This window comes from Triticum dicoccoides, chromosome 7B (genome assembly GCF_002162155.2).
Source record: "Triticum dicoccoides isolate Atlit2015 ecotype Zavitan chromosome 7B, WEW_v2.0, whole genome shotgun sequence".
Classification (NCBI taxonomy): Eukaryota; Viridiplantae; Streptophyta; class Magnoliopsida; order Poales; family Poaceae; genus Triticum; species Triticum dicoccoides.
The window spans coordinates 261,385,866-261,408,884 of NC_041393.1; the positions used below are offsets into that span (position 1 = coordinate 261,385,866).

The 23,019-nt window shown below is 44.1% G+C and overlaps 2 protein-coding genes across 2 annotated transcripts; one reads left to right on the forward strand and one right to left on the reverse strand.

The window, feature by feature from the left end:
* Positions 1-6,379: 6,379 nt before the first annotated feature.
* On the reverse strand, positions 6,380-12,631 carry LOC119336286. The gene is made up of 2 exons (XM_037608280.1): positions 9,233-12,631; positions 6,380-8,810 (listed from the first exon to the last, which is right to left on the reverse strand). The coding sequence occupies exons 1-2, from the start codon at positions 10,911-10,913 to the stop codon at positions 8,800-8,802; spliced, it is 1,692 nt and encodes a 563-aa protein (XP_037464177.1). The 5' UTR covers positions 10,914-12,631; the 3' UTR covers positions 6,380-8,799.
* A 5,847-nt stretch (positions 12,632-18,478) lies between these two features.
* LOC119335438 lies at positions 18,479-20,216 on the forward strand. Its single transcript, XM_037607570.1, has 2 exons — positions 18,479-19,672; positions 20,095-20,216. Exons 1-2 carry the CDS (start codon positions 18,529-18,531, stop codon positions 20,103-20,105), a joined length of 1,155 nt encoding a protein of 384 aa, XP_037463467.1. The 5' UTR covers positions 18,479-18,528; the 3' UTR covers positions 20,106-20,216.
* The last annotated feature ends 2,803 nt before the right edge of the window (positions 20,217-23,019 follow it).

Genomic DNA, 23,019 nt, shown 5'->3' on the forward strand with positions numbered 1-23,019 from the left:
TGCGGGCCTTGAGGTGGGCAGCGGCCGAGTGAGGGTGTCAAAATGTGCGCGTTGATGCATGTGTTGCATGCGATCGTGCAAGGGACGGACGAATCAAGAGAGATGGTTGTTGTGTTACGGATGCTCCTCTCTCTCTCTCTCTCTCTCACACACACACACACAAGTAAACTAGAAGACCGTTCTCTCATGTATACACAACGTATCGGCATCTGTCTATGTCTCACTCTTGCATGATCATTTGCACATTCACACCTCTCTATGTCTGTATCACACGCACACCGTCTCCAAATTGCCCTTCTGCCACAACACACAAATGGACAGATACACACTTTCTCTCTCAGTCACACACAATATAAGTATTAAAAAAACTAGGGCGCACCTAAAACGTCCAAATCCAAATAAACACAAACTGGAACTAAATTCAAGTATATGGAAATATTGCAGCGTCAAGAACTTTCCCAGGAAAAAAAGTTGAGTAATATTCGAGGATTTTTTTCACACACACAAAAAGGTTTGGTGGATGTCCTTCGAGTGCGACATGGTGACGCACCGTTTGATCGACTGCGCGGTCGCGGTTCACGCACTTGCACATGATTCCGTATCATGGCTGTGATACTAACTTCAAAAAAAATTAATAAAAGTGCTTCCTAAGTCTAATGTTTACGTCTACTAGTACGGTTTTCTTTTAAGTTTGACCAACCTTATATAAAACTAAAGTAAGCTCCCATATGCGCACTCATCAATATGCCGCCACCGCCGTTGCGCATGCTGGTGCCCGCCTGCTCCGGCCAACAATTTCTCGCCCATCACTGCCGTGTCACCGCCATCCCTGTGCCATGTAAGCCAAAGGCTCGCCCGCTCACGTCGTCTGCAGTCCCTCCTCACCATGCCACCACGCTGCCAAGCACGCGAGCAGCTAGTGGAGCCGCATCTATACACGCAACGTACGAAGAGGAGGACGAGCGCGTGCTCCAGCACGCCGGCGAGGAGGAACTAGTGTGCCATTGTTGTCTCAACCCGCACGGAGGAGGTGCGCATGGTGGCTGTCACGGCGGAAGCTGGTCGCGCGCGCGTCGAGCCCGCAAACCGGGTGCGGACACGGAATCTACCTTCGAGACCTTGAATGCCACGTGGATCCTGCAATCTGAAGGAGCAATTTGGGTCAGTCAACTCATGTGATCCATTTGATGCAACATGGATGGCTAGAAGGGCTTCTTCCACCTCTTCTGCCGTCTTCTTCCTTCGCTCCGTCGAACTTCTTTCACAAATTAACTGACCCAAATTATACTACTAGTACAAACGTATTAAGTACAGTAGGAACACGAAGATACGAGCAGCAGTACCAACTGTAAGAAGAACAGTAGTAAGACATAGTACTAGTACTACTCTACATACTAAAGAGTTCAAATAACGAGAAAGAACATAAACATAGTTCTGATGGGGCCTCAGCACAACACACCCTTGAAAATAAACTAAGCAACTAGTCCGCTTGACACTGCAGTAGAACTAGCATGAGCGACGGCACTGCCACCTACTCGGAGTCCAAGTCCACGTCCTCGACTTTGTCCTCGTCCTTCTTCCTCTTCCTCTTCGTCGATGCTTCTTTGCTTGAACCGGACACTGGGCTCTGCTTCTTCATCCAACCCATGTAGATATTTAAACAAAGGTAGGCATCCATTGCTGTGTACAGGATGTGATCTTCATCTAATGTCTTCGACTCCCATGCATTGAAGGTTGAGAGGAGGACACCAGGCTTGCCTTCTGGAGATCGAAGGGCTGGCCTACAACAAGACCTATCTGACGCAGGACATCTCTGTCGTTCTTAAAGCCTACAGTAACGAATTTCACTCTTTTGTCCTTGAGGAAGTTCTTAAAATCCTGGCACTCAACGTTGGCATGGCATATGTGGTAGACCAAGCAAACGTTATGTACGCAAACCTGGATCACGGCGGGCTTCTTCCTCTCTTCGTCCTTTAGATCCTTCTCTTGTCCCAGGATTGTGGTGTACTCAACATCTAGCCCAGCGACCCACTCATCCGTTGAACTGTTGAACATGCATAGGAAGCGAGCAAGCCATGCTTTCACCGTCGCGGATCCACGTGTGTAGATGACGATGAACTAATCGCCGGTGATGGCTCTAACCTGGTACTCAGCGGCGACGATGGAGATTTGGGAGGCCATGGATTTTGGAGGAGGGTTAGGAGAAGTTGAACTGTTGTACCCCACAAAAACTAGGAGCGAACTAATGTGAAAGGACGGGACGACTGGGAGCGAACTGTTGTGAGGTAGAAGACGGGGACGGGTAGGGCGTGCAAACGACGTGGGGTTGCTGGCTTGCCCGATGGATAAACGGCTGCAAGCCCCCAAAGAGTTCTCGAGAACTATACAGGACCCACTAGATGTCATGTCTACTAGACCCATATCGTAGGCCTGATGGTATAGCTTCTGCCTGTTCGCACACCATGCCGGCGCGTGGATGTAACTTCACTTAATTTCGTCAACCGTCGCGCCTCCCATGACCTTCGCCTCCCTCGCACGGTCGCGCCCTTTGAGACTTCGACCGGCTATAAATGAGCAATTTTTTTGCCTACTCCGCATGCATGATACTCCCTCTGGTCCTTTTTACTCCCGTCAACCGTTTGCAAAGTGTTTGACCAAATATATACTTTTTTGAACACCACCTTATATTAATTAACCAGCCACACCAGTACACTCATTCGATACAATATTCACCACACAGGGCGGTACGTTATTTACAAGAATACCATCTAATCTATTGTCAAAGCTATACTTAGCGATTAAGTGTGCCACCTTATTGGCCGAACGGCTAATCTTTGACAATTGAAGATTGTTGATCAACTTCGAGATGCTCAACGCTTTCATCTTCAGGTCACGCATAGCAGACCTGTCATAGTCCCCCGATGCAAGAGACGCTACCACAAAAGCACAATCGGTCTCTAAAATTACAGGATTATGAAGAGAAATACCTATGTAGAGACCGGCAATGCAAGCCCTAAGCTCCTCTTCCTCCACGCTTTGACAGGCATCAATGAAATCCCACGACCAAATTTTTACTAAAAATATCAATATCTACGATACTGATTATAATGAGTATAAGAACTATGTTTTATAATGAGTGTAAAAATATTGATTTGACATTGTGAATGTTGATACTCCCTCCGTCTAGGTGAGTAAGTCATCTTAGACTATGCACCGTGACCAAGGAGGAGGGGGAAATGAGAGATATTAATGTTTATTTGCTAATTAAATAGTATTGCATGCAATGAACTAACCATTGCATGTCATGTTTGATAGTCTCACGTCATTAAAAGCATGCACACCCTCATCTCTTATTGGTTGAAATGTCAAGAAACAAGAAACGAGGTAGAAGTTAATGCATTGCGCCTACGTGTTTTGGGATTATTTGGTTTTCATAAAATGACTTACACACCTAGCTATTAGAGTACCACTACCTCCCTTCTAGTTTAAAGGGCTCGACTCAAAATTTTCACCTACTCTTAGCAAGATAGTAGAGGCGGTGGAATAGTTTTTGAAGTCTGCAAAAGTACTCAACTAATGTTGTCGTTCTTCACAAAAAATGTGTTTACCAATGCATGCATGAACCCTAGTTACTCTAACCCCCCTCTCTTCTTTAATTCTTTGCCACATCAGCATGTTTGTTATTCCCGTGTGCATCATACCAGCTAAGATACCACCATTATGGCCATCCTTAATCATCGCATGCAATAATTTAGTGCACCTTGAAATATGAACATGTGTGGGGCATGTATGTTCTTAATGACTTGAGACTATACCTAGCCCGACATGCAAGATGACTTATTATGCACCGTTCCCCATACCTGCAGGAAGCCCGTTCGTCTCCAAATCTTTTCCTCTCCATTTGTGGAAACAATATGCCTGCCAAACTCTCCTTCTCCCTCCGGCGGTCCCACCACTCCACCCCATGTGAAAAAATCTGCATGCATGACTCTCCTCCCCCCCACGCTCGTCCAATCCGTTGTGACCAGCAATATTTCCACCCCTTCGCTCCCCCGTAATTTACTCCAACAAATATGCCCATGTAGCTTTTACGTAACTTCAGGTGCATTGGGTCACTGACATACGGGCCCAGCAGTGTACTAGCCCACATGTCAGTGACGCAACTGGACCTGCAGTTAAGTCAGTGCAGCTCAGTCCATATCTTACGTAGGTGTGCCATTGCTCGCTATAAATATTGCGCCTCCCACGACATCGCTATCTCCTCCCCCTCACGTTCAGGTTCATCGCTATCTCCTCCCCCTCCCTCTCACGTCGACCACCATGGCATCGCCCCTCCCAAGCCCTAGGAGCCCCTCGCTGCACCACACGGACGGTCACATGTCGCCGTTCCATTCCTCGCCGCCACTAGTCGAGGAGGACGCGTCGGCGTTCCGCTCCTCGCTGCGACGCGATGCGTCACCTTCTGTTCCTCGCCGCCACTAGTCGAGGAGGAGGCATCATCGTTCCACTCCTTGCCGCGACGCGTCAAGATGGACACGTCGGCGTTCCCAATCTCGCCAGCACGCGCGTCGGAGGACGCGTCAGCTCCGCGCTACGAGGAGAACGCCGCGCCGCCCGCCGAGCCCCCCAGCCTTGAGGAGCTTTGGAAAGAAATGGATGTCGCCTTGTGGGAGGCTTTGCCTCCAACAGAGCGCGCCAAAATAGAGGCGGAGAAGAAGGCCGAGGAAGAGAAGCACACCGCGCAACAAGCTTTCTGGAGATCTATGTCGCGTCCGAGAGAGTCAAGCAATTGGTTCTTTGGCAGAAGACTCGTGCGAGGGCCATGAGGGTGGCGGAGGACGCCCGTGCCGACGCCCTAAGTGCAGTCGGGCCCAAGCGCCTCATCTATGCTTGGCGGTACGTGGACCGGGTGCACGATTCCAGCCAGGAGGAGTACCTGTTGGTGCTGGATCACCACACCGGTGAGATCGCGCTCGCCCGTCGGCAAGCCGCCAATCAGCACCTTGCGAGTTGCGAGGCTAAGGAAGAGGCATTGTGTCGGCGCGATGGGAAACGGCCGCGCACCAGTGCACTCGTGGCGCGCCGCAAGCGCTCCTGCGAGCATCGTGGCTTTTAGGAGGAGTATAATTTTTGCTTTGTAAGGCGATCTCATTAGTTTTGGGACGCAAATGATAAATCCCGAACATTCAGGAATTTTTAGCGTCCTTAATTAAGTATGTAAAAGGGAAAGTTTGGAAACATTGTGTAGTATTACGCATTTTGCAAGTACGTGCATGTAGCACAAACTTTACTATATACTATCGGACTACACGTCTCTCTCGATATATGCTTGCAGACTGTGCTACTCCCTCCGTCCAGGTCAATAAGTCATCTTTGGTTATGCATGGTGACCAAGGAGGGAAGACTTGTACACCTAGACGGAGGGAGTACTACTATTACTTATGTACGTGCAAATGCACGTTTTAACATTACGATGCGGTTTTTGTAAAAGTAGAAAACAGCACTAGTCAAGCTTGTGAAATGATTCAATGCAAAACAAATGCAAAAATGCTCGTTTGATTTTTTACTTTTAGCTTCCTTCTCTGTGGTTATTTCTTTGTCGTACTTTGTACGAAGTATCTCACTAGTTGGAAAGGCATGCAAATTCCCAAACCGCTTCCTACACCCTGTATCGAATTTTTTGCCTAACAAGTTGTGTCGTGCAATTGGAATTCCAACTTGAGTACAACTACTAGTAGGAGTACTGATCAATTGTAAGCGTAGCGGGATTTTTACACCCAAACTACGAGTGTCGTGTTCTCCACAGGGACTAGGCGACGACAATTACGTTCGACTAAAGCTAGGTGACCCAATTGAATGATGAGAATAGAAAATAAACCTAACACTAACAAGGATCATCAACAAAGAAAATGACAAATAAGCAAAGGGAGATGAAGATTATCTTTACTCTGTCTTTTTAGTATTTTTGTATTACTAGTGGATCTACAATACTAACACAAACAGGAGTCAATATCAATTAAAGCTACAAGACAAGGACACATTACTATCAAACATAAACAGAGGGAAGAAGCGAGAATATATGAAAAAACATAATTGTTTCAAATCAAACACACACACACACATTTATATATCACAGGTACATAGCTAATACAGGGACTACAGAACACACAAAACCACACATATGCGAACAGGATACTACACCATGGTTCAGGTTACAAAAGAGACAACAGAAACAAAATCTAACAAGCCACAAGATTAGTACCCACAGATCAACACAACACTATTTAACAAGTAAAAATTACTAGTAGAAATTAACTAGTACAGCGAGAGGAAATACACAGGGTGAACACATATATATGCCGACAGAACACATATTACCAAAGCCAAAATGTTAGACATCACTTAGTTTCGAAAGAAAAGAAATCCACTATTTAGAACATAGAATTCATGACATGATATTTAACAAGTACAAACTGATCAAACTAGTTGGTTGCAAACACTTATCAAAATCTGAAACTTAAAAGTCCTACACAACTCCTATTACAGAAAATTCAGAGTACAGTAGCAAGAAAAGGGAGAGATTCAAAGATTAATTCCCAATCAATCTTCAGGCTTGCAGCTGTAGATGGTGTAGGTGATGGAGAGGATCAGCAGGGAGCGAGTTGGAGAAGGAGAGGTACAGCAGCAGAGGGCAGAGCAGCAGCGAGGTAGGGAGAAGAAAGAAACAGCAGCGTGATGAGGGGAGGAGCAGCAGCGTGAGATATCAGCAAGGGGGCGCAGTAGAAGAAGAGAAGCAGCAGCAGTTTTGTTATTCAGAATGGACTATGAGCAGCAGCAGGTTTGTGGTTCAGAGAGGACTAGGAGCGGCAGCAGTTGAGGTTCAGGGAAGAAGAAGTCTAGCAGCAACAGGATTTGAGGAGAGGGAAGAAGTAGCAGGGCAAAGGAAGAAGGAGCAGGATCAGGAGCAGCAGCAGGGGGTGATGGTGGAGATGCGGCGCTGGTGGCGGCGCTGTTGGATGGTGCGTGAGGGTGCTGGGCGACGCAGCGACGCGAGGTGGTGAGCGGTGCTGGTGGAGATGGTGGTGGCTTGCGGGGCTGATGGATGAAAGGCGCACCACCACGCCGGCTTGGCCGTGGCGGCGGCCAGAGCTGGAGAAGGAGAGGTGAGGGAGAGACAAAGGTGTCGCCAGGCCCAAAGGGGATCGGGCTGCAGCTAGGGATTTTGATCCTCTCCTCAGATCTGTACTTTTGCACTTTGGCCCTTCTACTTCTCTTCCTACTTCACAAGTTGATCCCTCCACTCTTTCTTTCTTGCCCTTGTCTTGTTCCTCAATACTTTCTAGACAGAAACTTGTAGATTATAGTGCCTTGTCGCACTTTTCTGCAAAAGAAACACAATGACTAGTAAATGATTCATTATATGATTTTCATGCAAATATTCAACTAAACTTAGCAAGAATAGATGGGCATAACTCGACGAATGGTATAACTCAATGCCAAAATTATGTATATGAAATGTGCTTATCAAGTTCCCACACACTTAAATCTTTGCTTGTCCTCAAGCAAAGGAATATGACAAGAACTAGATATTGAATTGTGAGCTGACTAGAGAATGTCCAAGTGAAGTAGATCTCTAAACAATGCATGCTTTGGACTTAGCTAATGAAAATTAATGGTCAAGAGTGCTACAAAGCAATAGGATACTAGTAGACTCAATCATTTTAAACTTTTACAATGATAAAAGTGGATCAACAAGTTCAAATGATGATTGTGCCAAAAGGTTCCTAAAGAGAGCATGATCCCGAGAACAAAGCTTGTGATCAGATCACTTATTGCCAGGAACACAACATTGTGGTTGAACCACTTATTGAATTTGAAGGAAGCAAAGATATTATTTTATCAGTCTCACCAAAGGAACATACCACCGATCCCGAGAAGATGGTATACACCTGGCTCAACCAAATATTAGTTTTTTTTGTTTGTCTCCCCAAAGGAACATACCACCGATCCCGAGAACATGGTATACACCTGGTTCGACAATTACATGTTTTTATTAATAATTACTGCCCAAGCTAACCCGATTTCACATGCCACCAATCCCGAGAACATGACATGCTACTATAGGTAGTCAAACTAATTTATTCATTATTACTAATCTTAAATGAACAACGCATAAGCACAAAAATAGGAATCATCACTTCTCCATGTCTGGTTCACATGCTACCGATCCAGGGAACGTAGCATGCTAATCCATAGTGGTTAGGTGATTGCTCTCAATGGGAACACATTAGGCACAAACTCAGCATCTGACACTTAATGATCTAGGTGTATCAAGGTAAAAGCAGAAAATGATTAAGTTTTCTAGTGTAGTAGGGATTTGAGCACTCAAAACTAATAGCTTTCACTAATTTCAGCAAAGCAAGCATTGTGTAGATTACTAGGTTACAAGGCATTCAACACTCACTTCACATATTCACATCAAGCACCATATGTCAAATAAAATTCAGTGGGGCAACATTTAAGGCATGGCTTAAGCAACCCAAATAACATTTGATTTCAGCATGTATCAATGGATGATATACTCGGAATAGGTCATGAAACAGCTCACCGGGTTTTTATAGGACGTAGCACTCGCTCGACACTCTCTAAACTGCAACTCTTCTCCTTTGCTTCCTCGTGCATTGTTACTCCTCTCCTTTTGCTTCCCTATCCTCATGCCTGCTCCAGCTTCTCTCTTCATGTGTGCTCCTTACTTCTCCTCATCGCCATGCTCTGACTCCACCAGGATCCCAAGGGATGTCACCTCGAACCTGGTCAGCATGCATTGATTCATGCACAAGCAAAAACCTGAAATAGGACTCACACAAACAACAACTACAAGTGATAGGGTAGATGCCCTCTAAATCATCAATAGAGTACCCAATTACATAAGCATAGCTATAAAGCACATGTTTAGAATGGTAGAAATCAGTAAGCTCAATGCTAGCATGAAGATGATATGAATCATTAAGCTCCAGACTAACATGAGAATGACATGTTTCATTAAGCATGGGTCTAGCATGAGGAAAATAAGTGTAATCGTAACAAATGTGAGCAATGCCATGAACATGGTATATATCATCATATCCAAGCAAATACTTTCTCAAATCTACCTTAATTGATGGTATTATGTAATGCAAGGTAGAAGCAAATAAGTCATAGGGACGCATGTCATCAAGAGGATTAGATAAACCTTCTACATCACGCTCTTGTATGACAATAGGCAAATGAATTTCTGGTTCTTCAAGTTCATCTACAACAACTTCTTTTGCTTCTTCAAGAGTAGTAGATGATGAATCTTCAACTTGATCACTTGGTTGTTCGAGCTCTGGATCATCTTGTTCCTCCTCTTCGAGTATTTCTTCTTCAAGTTGAGATCTCTCTTCCTCTGGATCTTCTATGGTGCTACTACCAGCAACACCTAATTGAGTCTGAAGTGTCCCCATCTGTGAATATGCACTAACATGATCTGGTAGGGGTGCTGAGATCACTACCTCGCTGTCTTTCTGAGCAATATTCTCCTCATCACCATCACTGCTAAGTTTCAACACTGACACTGATGACTTCCACCAGTCATGCAGCTCAGCAACACGTGGGATCTTCTCAGGATATTGAAGTATCAACTCTTCTAAATTTGACCCAACTATCTCTCTCCTTGGAATGTCTCCGACTTGCTTAGATGTATGTGCAGGAGTTGGAATCTCATCTTCACTATTCTTCTCTGAGATACTCTCTTTAACTGAGATAGAGGCAACCACCGGTGGAGCTAATGATTTCTTCTTGACAAATATCCCAGATACAGTTGTAACACAAGTGTGGGCAATTGGTGCCACGACTAAATTCCACGAGTCACATAGTTGACTAACACAAGTGAATTTCTCCATATCTTGCTGTCTCAACTTAGCATCAATCAGAGTAGGTTCCTCATAAACATCTTCTTGCAACTTTGACTCAATCTGGACAGTTTCATTGCCATGAGGTATTGGATCTGCTACTGTGGTTTCCATCCGATCTACAATGGTTGCATCATCTTGAAAAATATCATAATCATCATCAAGGATACTTGAAGTAAGATCAATCTTTCTACATGGAGGATCTAATTCAGCTCTGAAATGTTGTTGTCCCCGGAATGGAACATGCTGGTTTTGAATATTAGGCACCATGGATGATTTCTGTTCACTTATGGAACACACAGCTTCTGATTGCAGATGGCTTGCAACCTTCGGATTTGAATTAGGCCTTTCACAACCCCATTGCATTTGGTGGAAGGCAATGCTCTCAATGAGAATAATTGCACCCTCAACGGTCTTGTTCATGATTGTTCCACCAGCTGACATATCAATAAGATCTCTCGAAGCATGTGTCAGCCCTCTATAGAATATCTGGAGCACTAACCAATCCTTTTGCCCATGATTAGGACATTTTCTAAGCAAATACTTATATCTCTCCCAAGCTGCATACAAGCTCTCACTTCCATCTTGCGCAAAACTGAGGATCTGGTCACGAATTGCAGCTTGCTTGTAAAGTGGAAAATATCTGTGCAGGAAAGCTTGTGAAATATCACCCCAAGTGTATGATCTTGATGGCAAAGAATAGTACGAGTCCTTAGCAGCATCTCTGAGAGAGAATGTGAACAGCATACACTTGATAGCATCTTGGGAAACGCCATGGTACTGGACAGTATTGGCATACTCCAGGACATTACAAATGTGCTCATGAGGGTCTTCATTGGGTAATCCTCTAAACTGATTCTGCAAGACGAGAGCAATAAGTCCAGGCCTCAACTCAAAATTTTCGGCCTCAATAGATGGCCAAATTGGCCCTGTCATCGTGCCCAAACTACTTGGCAACCAAAGATCACGTACTAAAGCCATATGTTCAAGCGCAACTGTCAATCAGCCTACAAATAGTAAGATATCCTACACACGCTCACAAACATCAAGCTCTGGTGAGAGGGTTAGTATCCTAATAAGCCGAAGCAACAAAAAGTAAAAAGGTAAAAGAAACACAGAAATAAATTTGACTGGAAATTTAAACAAGAACTATACTAAGCCTAGTCTAAAGCTTCACACAATCGCTCGATGCTAGTCCCCGGCAACGGCGCCAAAATGATCAATTGTAAGTGTAGCGGGATTTTTACGCCCAAACTATGAGTGTCGTGTTCTCCACAGGGACTAGGCGACGACAAGTACGTTCGACTAAAGCTAGGTGACCCAATTGAATGATGAGAATAGAAAATAAACCTAACACTAACAAGGATCATCAACAGAGAAAATGACAAATAAGCAAAGGGAGATGAAGATTATCTTTACTCTGTCTTTTTAGTATTTTTGTATTACTAGCGGATCTACAATACTAACACAAACAGGAGTCAATATCAATTAAAGCTACAAGACAAAGACACATTACTATCAAACATAAACAAAGGAAAGAAGCGAGAATATATGACAAAACATAATTGTTTCAAATCAAACACACACACACACACACATTTATATATCACAGGTACATAGCTAATACAGGGACTACAGAACACACAAAACCACACATATGCGAATAGGATACTACACCACGGTTCAGGTTACACAAGAGACAACAGAAACGAAATCTAACAAGCCACAAGATTAGTACCCACAGATCAACACAACAGTATTTAACAAGTAAAAATTACTAGTAGAAATTAACTAGTACAGCGAGAGGAAATACACAGGGTGAACACATATATATGCCGACAGAACGCATATTACCAAAGCCAAAATGTTAGACATCACTTAGTTTCGAAAGAAAAGAAATCCACTATTCAGAACATAGAATTCATGACATGATATTTAACAAGTACAAACTGATCAAACTAGTTGGTTGCAAACACTTATCAAAATCTGAAACTTAAAAGTCCTACACAACTCCTATTACAGAAAATTCAGAGTACAGTAGCAAGAAAAGGGAGAGATTCAAAGATTAATTCCCAGTCAATCTTTAGGCTTGCAGCTGTAGATGGTGTAGGTGATGGAGAGGATCAGCGGGGAGCGAGTTGGAGAAGGAGAGGTACATCAGCAGAGGGCAGAGCAGCAGCGAGGTAGGGAGAAGAAAGAAACAGTAGCGTGATGAAGGGAGGAGCAGCAGCGTGAGATATCGGCAAGGGGGCGCAGTAGAAGAAGAGAAGCAGTAGCAGTTTTATTATTCAGAATGGACTATGAGCAGCAGCAGGTTTGTGGTTCAGAGAGGACTAGGAGCGGCAGCAGTTGAGGTTGAGGGAAGAAGAAGTCTAGCAGCAATAGGATTTGAGGAGAGGGAAGAAGCAGCAGGGCAAAGGAAGAAGGAGCAGGATCAGGAGCAGCAGCAGGGGGTGATGGTGGAGATGCGGCGCTGGTGGCGGCGCTGTTGGATGGTGCGTGAGGGTGCTGGGCGACGCAGCGACGCGAGGTGGTGAGCGGTGCTGGTGGAGATGGTGGTGGCTTGCGGGGCTGATGGATGGAAGGCGCACCACCACGCCGGCCTGGCCGTGGCGGCGGCCGGAGCTGGAGAAGGAGAGGTGAGGGAGAGACAGAGGTGTCGCCAGGCCCAAAGGGGATCGGGCTGCAGCTAGGGATTCTGATCCTCTCCTCAGATCTGTACTTTTGCACTTCGGCCCTTCTACTTCGCTTCCTACTTCACAAGTTGATCCCTCCACTCTTTCTTTCTTGCCCTTGTCTTGTTCCTCAATACTTTCTAGACAGAAACTTGTAGATTATAGTGCCTTGTCGCACTTTTCTGCAAAAGAAACACAATGACTAGTAAATGATTCATTATATGATTTTCATGCAAATATTCAACTAAACTTAGCAAGAATAGATGGGCATAACTCGACAAATGGGATAACTGAATGCCAAAATTATGTATATGAAATGTGCTTATCAAGTACCATGGGCCAGTTCTTTTAGGCTTCTAGATTAGTAATCCCACAACTACTACCTCCGTCCTGGTTTATTGGTCCCCATTGTAATATGTGTCAAATTTTGATCATAAATTTAACTAATGAAATGTTAGTGCATGTCACATGCACTACTCCATCCGTCTAGGTGAGTAAGTCATCTTAGGCTGTGCACCGTGACCAAGGAGGAGGAGAAAACGAGAAACGTTAATGTTTATTTGCTAATTAATAGTATTGCATGCAATGAACTAACCACTGCATGTCGTGTTTGATATCTCAAGTCATTAAAAGCATGCACACTATTTATCTCTTATTGGTTGATATGTCAAGAAACAAGAAACGAGGTAGAAGTTAATGCATCGTGCCTCAGTGTTTTGGGATTATTTGGTTTTCGTAAGATGACTTACACACCTAGATGCACCGCGCCTAAGTGTTTTGAGTAACATTTTATCAGTTAAATCTTTGGTCAAATTTTTGCACAAATTACAATGGTGAGGAATAAACCAGGACGGAGTAGTAGTTTAGAAGCCCAAATAAATGTTTGAGGCGCCTTATTGCTACTCTCCACTGTGACTAGTCTTTTGGGAAAAGCTGGGGAAGCCGCCAAAAGAACTGGCCCTAGGAGTAGTAGCTAGGGATCGAGTGTGGGAGATGAACCGGAGAAAGTAAATGCAGAGAGATGAAATGCAAAAAAGACGGAGGGATGTGATGGTTGCTTGTCCGTTTATTTTACCATGCCATTTGTTACTGGGAGTGGTTGGGTTTTGTGATATGATGGCTTTACTGCCACGCCACGAGCGGGGTGAGAGGTGAGACTCCCATGCAGCACCGCCCTCTACACTTGTACTACATCGGTCGTGGTTTATTAGTCCCCCATTGAATTTGACTGAAGATTTAACTGACAAAACGTTAGTGCATGTCAACAAAAGCTATATCATTGGATTCGTATTTGAACATAGTTTTGAATGGTATAATTTTAGGTGACATGCATCAGTATTTATCGTACTATATATAATGTTAGTTCAATTTTTGGCCGTACTAATCTATAGTAGTAAGGTGCCCGTGAGTTGCACCGAAGAGTGAAATGCATTGATCGGGGAGTTGTTTATTTTGACAAAGGATGTGGGGGTCATCTCATGTGTAACGGGTATCGATAGGTTTCTTCAGATATTATCTCATATATAGAGCTCACAAACATCCGGGTGAAATAGATAAAAAGGTATCTTTTGCAAACAAAAGTGTTCAACTGTTCAACCTGCATCCAAAGCTTGTGAAGAAATAACACTTATTGTGCTTTGCAAGAAATGATCTTTAAGAATTAATTTTTCAGTATCGATTGTTATACATGTTGGCTACAGATGACATGGCACTTTCTTATAGTCAACAGTTGGCTATACTATTAAGTAATATTAACCATGCCCTTATACACCTAGACGGAGGGATTAAATCAGGATGACTTGCAAGGGGGCAGAGGAGATGTAAGAAATGGTTAATCGTAAGTCTTTCGCCAGTACTGTAGTAAAAATTCATACATGGAAGATTCTAGACTAAACCATAAACGGATACACTTTTATTCATGCGGAATACTCCAATAGAGCAAGATCATGCATGGAAGTCTCCACATGCTTAGACAGCGGATTACATTGAGCGAAGACTGATGATCAACATTTAACTTGATAATGCGTATTTTTTTTAGAAGAACAGGGAGGCTCCTCCCCCGGTTCCATTATCAAATTAAACCCAAAGTGTCTTACATCAGCTCACTGAAAGGAGCAGTTCAAAGGAAGGACTGCGGCGAAAGCCACTCAAGTTTAACGACAAGCTTACAGAATCAAAAGCGGCAAAGACACGGGCCATAAGCGCCCACACACACTACATGTTTTCGAAGTGCACTTGATAATGCGTATGTCCAGGTGAACCTCTTTGGAGTCCCCGTGCACCGAGTTGGCGGGTAAAGGATGGAATGGATGCCATGGGTTTTCCAAGTACACATTGGCGGGATAGTCCCAGCTCCCCAGAGTCCAAGTCTGTCCGATGAGGCCGGTGTCGCCGCCCACGCGACCCGGAGGGGTAGTAACATTGACCACGCACCCGTACATCTGCCTCGTGTCAGTGTCAGCGTCAGCGGCGACGCCCTTGACGCACATTATAGAGACGGGGCGGCGGCCTGCGGGGGCCTCGCCGATGCCCACAATCAAGAGGAAGACGCTGCCGTCCTCCTCCGAGACTAGCAGGCGGCGGTGATCCTCCAGCGACTCCGGCATGGTGAACCGGTAGCACGTGTCATACTTGATGTTCTCCGCCAAGGGCCAGTAGTGACCGATGCACACATCCGTGAGGTGATGCACCATGTCCGCCGGCGAGCCACAAAATGGCATCGGGCACTCATAGCAGTGGACGAAGGGCTCCTTGGAGGCATCGACCAGGCCGTCCATGAAACGGGAGTGGTTGTGGGGGACGTTGCGCCAGTTGAATATATGAGCAAGTTACTACGAGATTTAATCCGAATAAGCACAAAATAAATCATGACGGCTATAACAGAGATGAAACTAATCATGTGGACTAGCATAGTAGTAGGATACAGAGTAGAAACATGAATTCTACCATGATTTCGAACAGGAAGGATAAAAACACATACGGTGTAACGGGAGCAGCACCGTTGGCGTTGAGGTTGTCACCCATGTCGTTGAAGAAGAGGTTGCCAAGGTCGGGGAAGAAGTCGCCGTCGGTGAAGTCATGGCTGCCAGCAGTCGCAAGAGTGCGCTCCCCAGATTTCAACAGCGCCCGCCGAATGGAGCGCGGGAGGGAGTGGCTGTAGGGGAAGTTGCGGCCGCCGAATGGAGCGCAGGAGTAGCACACGAAGCAGTAGATGGTGTCCTTACTAGTACTCCATTGTCTCTATCTATCTATATCTATATATATCTACTCTTATAGAAAACCGAGTTGGTGATGATGGTATGCCTGCCATCTTGTAATATAGACCGTCTGATCTATATCTGACGGATAGAAAGCCAACTATGACAATTTTACAAAAGATACCCGCACCTCTCTCCACATTTACAGATAAGGCCTTGCCTCATTCATCCTTATTGATAAGCACATTTCATATTCATCTTTTGGCACTCAAATATGCGGTTTATTGAGATATGACCATCAATTCTTGCTGTGAAATATTGAATATTTGCATGAAAATCATATAAAGGATCATTTACTAGTCTTTGGTCTATTTCGCAGAAATGTGCGCAAAGGCACTATAAATCTTCAAGATCCGGACTAAGTGGCTAAGAGAACGAAGAAGAGGAGGAAGAATGGACCCGACCATGAAGAAAAGAAGCAATCAGAGGGGCCAAGCTATAGATGGCAGGATCAACTTGGGAAGAAAGAAGAGAAGTAGGAGGGCCAAACCGCAAAGTGGCAAATCGGGGAGGGGATCAAAATCCCTAGGTGGCCTTCGATCCCCTTGGGCCTCGCATCTCCATCTTCCTCACCCCACCTTCTCCACCATCGGCCGCCGCCGTAGCCAGGCCGGCGTGGGGCGCGCCACCGCTCCACCGCGCCTCCACCTTCGCCGTCGCGCCACCCACCTCCAGCACCACATCACCCATCTCCATCCACCAGCACCATCATCCACCATCACCAGCGCCACCACTCCACCATCACCACTCACGCGTCCCATCAGACACGAGGACACGGGCGTCTGAACCTCCGCGCGAGTTCTCCTTCCCTTACTTCTGCTGCTGCTCTTCCTTGCACCCCTGTGTTGCTGTCCTTCTTCCCCTCGACCTCCTGCTGCTACTACTCCCTCTCTCCATCGCCTTGCTACTGCTTTATATCTCCCTGACCTACTGCTGCACCTTCTCTCTTCCTCCCCTACTGCTGCTGCTCTTCTTCTTCCCTTGCCTCGCTGTTCTTGCTCCTTGCCTCTCTGTCTTTCTGATGCTCTTCTTCTATTGTTGCACCTTCTTGCTGCGCCCCTGCTGCTTCTCCCTCAACTCTCTCTGCTGCTCCTCTCACGCCCTACTTCTTCTCTCTCTCTCTCTCTCTCTCCCTCTCTATATTTCTATGTATCAGAGACATGTTAGACCTTGTGTTATTCAGACTTGTGCTTGTTTGGTTGTTCTCTATTAATCTGCAAGAAGTAGAAAATTTTAGTGTCACTTTTGTTGACGTGTAAGAACTAGCTATATATGTCACACATATTCTGTACTTGCCGATGATTGGTGTCCAGTTTATTGTTCATGTGATATAAATGCATATGTGTGTGTGTTTGATGTGAAACAATTATATATATGGGGCCTGTATTTCAGTTAGTGGTTTGTATAAATTCACATTACTACTTGTGATTCTATTTTGTATTGAAATTACTCTTTGTGGTAGTCAGTTGTGTGATCATTTAATTTTCAGTCTCTGTATTAGCTCTGTACCTGTAATATTTGTTGTGACATGAAGCATTATCGTCCATGTCCTTTATATTGTTTCTTCTCTCTGTCATACATTTGTTAGATAAATATATGTGTTCTAGTATTGTTGTTTCCCTTTGGTCATATTTGTATTATTGTGTCAGTGTCTACTTTCTCAAGTAAAACGATAATACCAAAAAGACTAAAAGTACAATCTGAACCTCCCTTTGTTTCCGTGTCTTTTCCTTTATTGATACTCTTGTTAGTGTTAGTTTATTTTCTGTTTTCATCACCCAATATCATGTTACCTAGCTTTAGCCGAGCATAGTTGCCATCGCCTAGTCCCTGTGGAGAACACGACACTCGTATTTTGGGGCGTAAAAACCCCGCTATATTACAATTGATCATTTTGGCGCCGTTGCCGGGGACTAGCATCGAGCGATTGTGTGAAGCTATAGACTAGGCTTAGTATAGTTCTTGTTTAAATTTCCAGTCAAATTTATTTCTGTGTTTCTTTTACCTTTTTACTTTTTGTTGCTTCGGCTTATTAGGATACTAACCCTCTCACCAGAGCTTGATGTTTGTGAGCGTGTGTAGGATATCTTACTATTTGTAGGCTGTTTGACAGTTGCGCTTGAACATATGGCTTTAGTACGTGATCTTTGGTTGCCAAGTAGTTTGGGCACGATGACAGGGCCAATTTGGCCATATATTGAGGCCGAAAATTTTGAGTTGAGGCTTGGACTTATTGCTCTCGTCTTGCAGAATCAGTTTAGAGGATTACCCAATGAAGACCCTCATGAGCACATTTGTAATGTCCTGGAGTATGCAAATACTGTCCAGTACCATGGCATTTCCCAAGATGCTATCAAGTGTATGTTGTTCACATTCTCTCTCAGAGATGCTGCTAAGGACTGGTACTATTCTTTGCCATCAAGATCATACACTTGGGGTGATATTTCGCAAGCTTTCCTGCACAGATATTTTCCACTTTACAAGCAAGCTGCAATTCGTGACCAGATCCTCAGTTTTGCGCAAGATGGAAGTGAGAGCTTGTATGCAGCTTGGGAGAGATATAAGTATTTGCTTAGAAAATGTCCTAATCATGGGCAAAAGGATTTGTTAGTGCTCCAGATATTCTATAGAGGGCTGACACATGCTTCGAGAGATCTTATTGATATGTCAGCTGGTGGAACAATCATGAACAAGACCGTTGAGGGTGCAATTATTCTCATTGAGAGCATTGCCTTCCACCAAATGCAATGGGGTTGTGAAAGGCCTAGTTCAAATCCGAAGGTTGCAAGCCATCTGCAATCAGAAGCTGTGTGTTCCATAAGTGAACAGAAATCATCCATGGTGCCTAATATTCAAAACCAGCATGTTCCATTCCGGGGACAACAACATTTCAGAGCTGAATTAGATCCTCCATGTAGAAAGATTGATCTTACTTCAAGTATCCTTGATGATGATTATGATATTTTTCAAGATGATGCAACCATTGTAGATCGGATGGAAACCACAGTAGCAGATCCAATACCTCATGGCAATGAAACTGTCCAGATTGAGTCAAAGTTGCAAGAAGATGTTTATGAGGAACCTACTCTGATTGATGCTAAGTTGAGACAGCAAGATATGGAGAAATTCACTTGTGTTAGTCAACTATGTGACTCGTGGAATTTAGTCGTGGCACCAATTGCCCACACTTGTGTTACAACTGTATCTGGGATATTTGTCAAGAAGAAGTCATTAGCTCCACCGGTGGTTGCCTCTATCTCAGTTAAAGAGAGTATCTCAGAGAAGAATAGTGAAGATGAGATTCCAACTCCTGCACATACATCTAAGCAAGTCGGAGACATTCCAAGGAGAGAGATAGTTGAGTCAAATTTAGAAGAGTTGATACTTCAATATCCTGAGAAGATCCCACGTGTTGCTGAGCTGCATGACTGGTGGAAGTCATCAGTGTCAGTGTTGAAACTTAGCAGTGATGGTGATGAGGAGAATATTGCTCAGAAAGACAGCGAGGTAGTGATCTCAGCACCCCTACCAGATCATGTTAGTGCATATTCACAGATGGGGACACTTCAGACTCAATTAGGTGTTGCTGGTAGTAGCACCATAGAAGATCCAGAGGAAGAGAGATCTCAACTTGAAGAAGAAATACTTGAAGAGGAGGAACAAGATGATCCAGAGCTCGAACAACCAAGTGATCAAGTTGAAGATTCATCATCTACTACTCTTGAAGAAGCAAAAGAAGTTGTTGTAGATGAACTTGAAGAACCAGAAATTCATTTGCCTATTGTCATACAAGAGCGTGATGTAGAAGGTTTATCTAATCCTCTTGATGACATGCGTCCCTATGACTTATTTGCTTCTACCTTGCATTACATAATACCATCAATTAAGGTAGATTTGAGAAAGTATTTGCTTGGATATGATGATATATACCATGTTCATGGCATTGCTCACATTTGTTATGATTACACTTATTTTCCTCATGCTAGACCCATGCTTAATGAAACATGTCATTCTCATGTTAGTCTGGAGCTTAATGATTCATATCATCTTCATGCTAGCATTGAGCTTACTGATTTCTACCATTCCAAACATGTGCTTTATAGCTATGCTTATGTAATTGGGTACTCTATTGATGATTTAGAGGTCATCTACCCTATCACTTGTAGTTGTTGTTTGTGTGAGTCCTATTTCAGGTTTTTGCTTGTGCATGAATCAATACATGCTGACCAGGTTCGAGGTGACATCCCTTGGGATCCTGGTGGAGTCAGAGCATGGCGATGAGGAGAAGTAAGGAGCACACATGAAGAGAGAAGCTGGAGCAGGCATGAGGATAGGGAAGCAAAAGGAGAGGAGTCACAATGCGTGAGGAAGCAAAGGAGAAGAGTTGCAGTTTAGAGAGTCTCGAGCGAGTGCTACGTCCTATAAAAACCCGGTGAGCTGTTTCATGACCTATTCTGAGTATATCATCCATTGATACATGCTGAAATCAAATGTTATTTGGGTTGCTTAAGACATGCCTTAAATGTTGCCCCACTGAATTTTATTTGACATATGGTGCTTGATGTGAATATGTGAAGTGAGTGTTGAATGCCTTGTAACCTAGTAATCTACACAATGCTTGCTTTGCTGAAATTAGTGAAAGCTATTAGTTTTGAGTGCTCAAATCCCTAGTACACTAGGAAACTTAATCATTTTCTGCTTTTACCTCGATACACCTAGATCATTAAGTGTCAGATGCTGAGTTTGTGCCTAATGTGTTCCCATTGAGAGCAATCACCTAACCACTATGGATTAGCATGCTATGTTCCCTGGATCGGTAGCATGTGAACCAGACATGGAGAAGTGATGATTCCTATTTTTGTGCTTATGTGTTGTTCATTTAAGATAAGTAATAATGAATAAATTAGTCTGACTACCTACAGTAGCATGTCATGTTCTCGGGATCGGTGGCATGTGAAATCGGGTTAGCTTGGGCAGTAATTATTAATAAAAACATGTAATTGTCGAACCAGGTGTATACCATGTTCTCGGGATCAGTGGTATGTTCATTTGGGGAGACAAACAAAAAAACTAATATTTGGTTGAGCCAGGTGTATACCATGTTCTCGGGATCGGTGGTATGTTCCTTTGGTGAGACTGATAAAATAATATCTTTGCTTCCTTCAAATTCAATAAGTGGTTCAACCACAATGTTGTGTTCTTGGTAATAAGTAATCTGATCACAAGCTTTGTTCTCGGGATCATGCTCTCTTTAGGAACCTTTTGGCACAATCATCATTTGAACTTGTTGATCCACTTTTATCATTGTAAAAGTTTAAAATGATTGAGTCTACTAGTATCCTATTGCTTTGTAGCACTCTTGACCATTAATTTTCATTAGCTAAGTCCAAAGCATGCTTTGATTGGAGATCTACTTCACTGGGACATTCTCCAGTCAGCTCACTGTTCACTATCTTGATCTTGTCATATGCCTTCACTTGAGGACAAGTAAAGATTTTAGTGTGGGGGAACTTGATAAGCACATTTCATATTCATCTTTTGGCACTCAAATATGCGGTTTATTGAGATATGACCATCAATTCTTGCTGTGAAATATTGATATTTGCATGAAAATCATATAAAGGATCATTTACTAGTCTTTGGTCTATTTTGCAGAAATGTGCGCAAAGGCACTATAAATCTTCAAGATCCGGACTAAGTGGCTAAGAGAACGAAGAAGAGGAGGAAGCATGGACCCGACCGTGAAGAAAAGAAGCAATCAGAGGGCCAAGCTATAGATGGCAGGATCAACTTGGGAAGAAAGAAGAGAAGTAGGAGGGACAAACCGCAAAGTGGCAGATCAGGGAGGGGATCAAAATCCCTAGGTGGCCTTCGATCCCCTTGGGCCTGGCATCTCCATCTTCCTCACCCCACCTTCTCCACCACCGGCCACCGCCGCAGCCAGGCTGGCGTGGGGCGCGCCACCGCTCCACCGCGCCTCCACCTTCGCCGTCGCGCCACCCACCTCCAGCACCACATCACCCATCTCCATCCACCAGCACCATCATCCACCATCACTAGCACCACCACTCCACCATCACCACTCACGCGTCCCATCAGACACGAGGACGTGGGCGTCTGAACCTCCGCGCGAGTTCTCCTTCCCTTACTTCTGCTGCTGCTCTTCCTTGCACCCCTATGTTGTTGTCCTTCTTCCCCTCGACCTCCTGCTGCTACTACTCCCTCTCTCCATCGCCTTGCTGCTGCTTTATATCTCCCTGACCTGCTGCTGCGCCTTCTCTCTTCCTCCCCTACTGCTGCTGCTCTTCTTCTTCCCTTGACTCACTGTTCTTGCTCCTTGCCTCTCTATCTTTCTGATGCTCTTCATCTATTGCTGCACCTTCTTGCTGCACCCCTGCTGCTTCTCCCTCAACTTTCTCTGCTGCTCCTCTCACGCCCTACTGCTTCTCTCTCTCTCTCTCTGTAATTTCTATGTATCAGAGACGTGTTAGACCTTGTGTTATTCAGACTTGTGCTTGTTTGGTTGTTCTCTATTAATCTGCAAGAAGTAGAACAATTTAGTGTCACTTTTGTTGACGTGTAAGAACTAGCTAAATATGTCACACATATTCTGTACTTGCCGATGATTGGTGTCCAGTTTATTGTTCGTGTGATATAAATGCATATGTGTGTGTGTTTGATGTGAAACATTTATATATATGGGGCCTGTATTTCAGTTAGTGGTTTGTATAAATTCAGATTACTACTTGTGATTCTATTTTGTATTGAAATTACTCTTTGTGGTAGTCAGTTGTGTGATCATTTAATTTCCAGTCTCTATATTAGCTCCATACCTATAATATTTGTTGTGACATGAAGCATTATCATCCATGTCCTTTATCTTGTTTCTTCTCTCTATCATACATTTGTTAGATAAATATATGTGTTCTAGTATTGTTGTTTCCCTTTGGTCATATTTGTATTCTTGTGTCAGTGTCTACTTTCTCAAGTAAAACGATAATACCAAAAAGACTAAAAGTACAATCTGAACCTCCCTTTGTTTCTGTGTCTTTTCCTTTATTGATACTCTTGTTAGTGTTAGTTTATTTTCTATTTTCATCACCCAATATCATGTTACCTAGCTTTAGCCGAGCATAGTTGCCATCGCCTAGTCCC

Bases quoted from the DNA above. Each gene is read 5' to 3' on its own strand.
- LOC119335438 (XM_037607570.1), top strand. From the start codon at position 18,529: ATGTCAGCTGGTGGAACAATCATGAACAAGACCGTTGAGGGTGCAATT.
- LOC119336286 (XM_037608280.1), bottom strand. From the start codon at position 10,913: ATGGCTTTAGTACGTGATCTTTGGTTGCCAAGTAGTTTGGGCACGATG.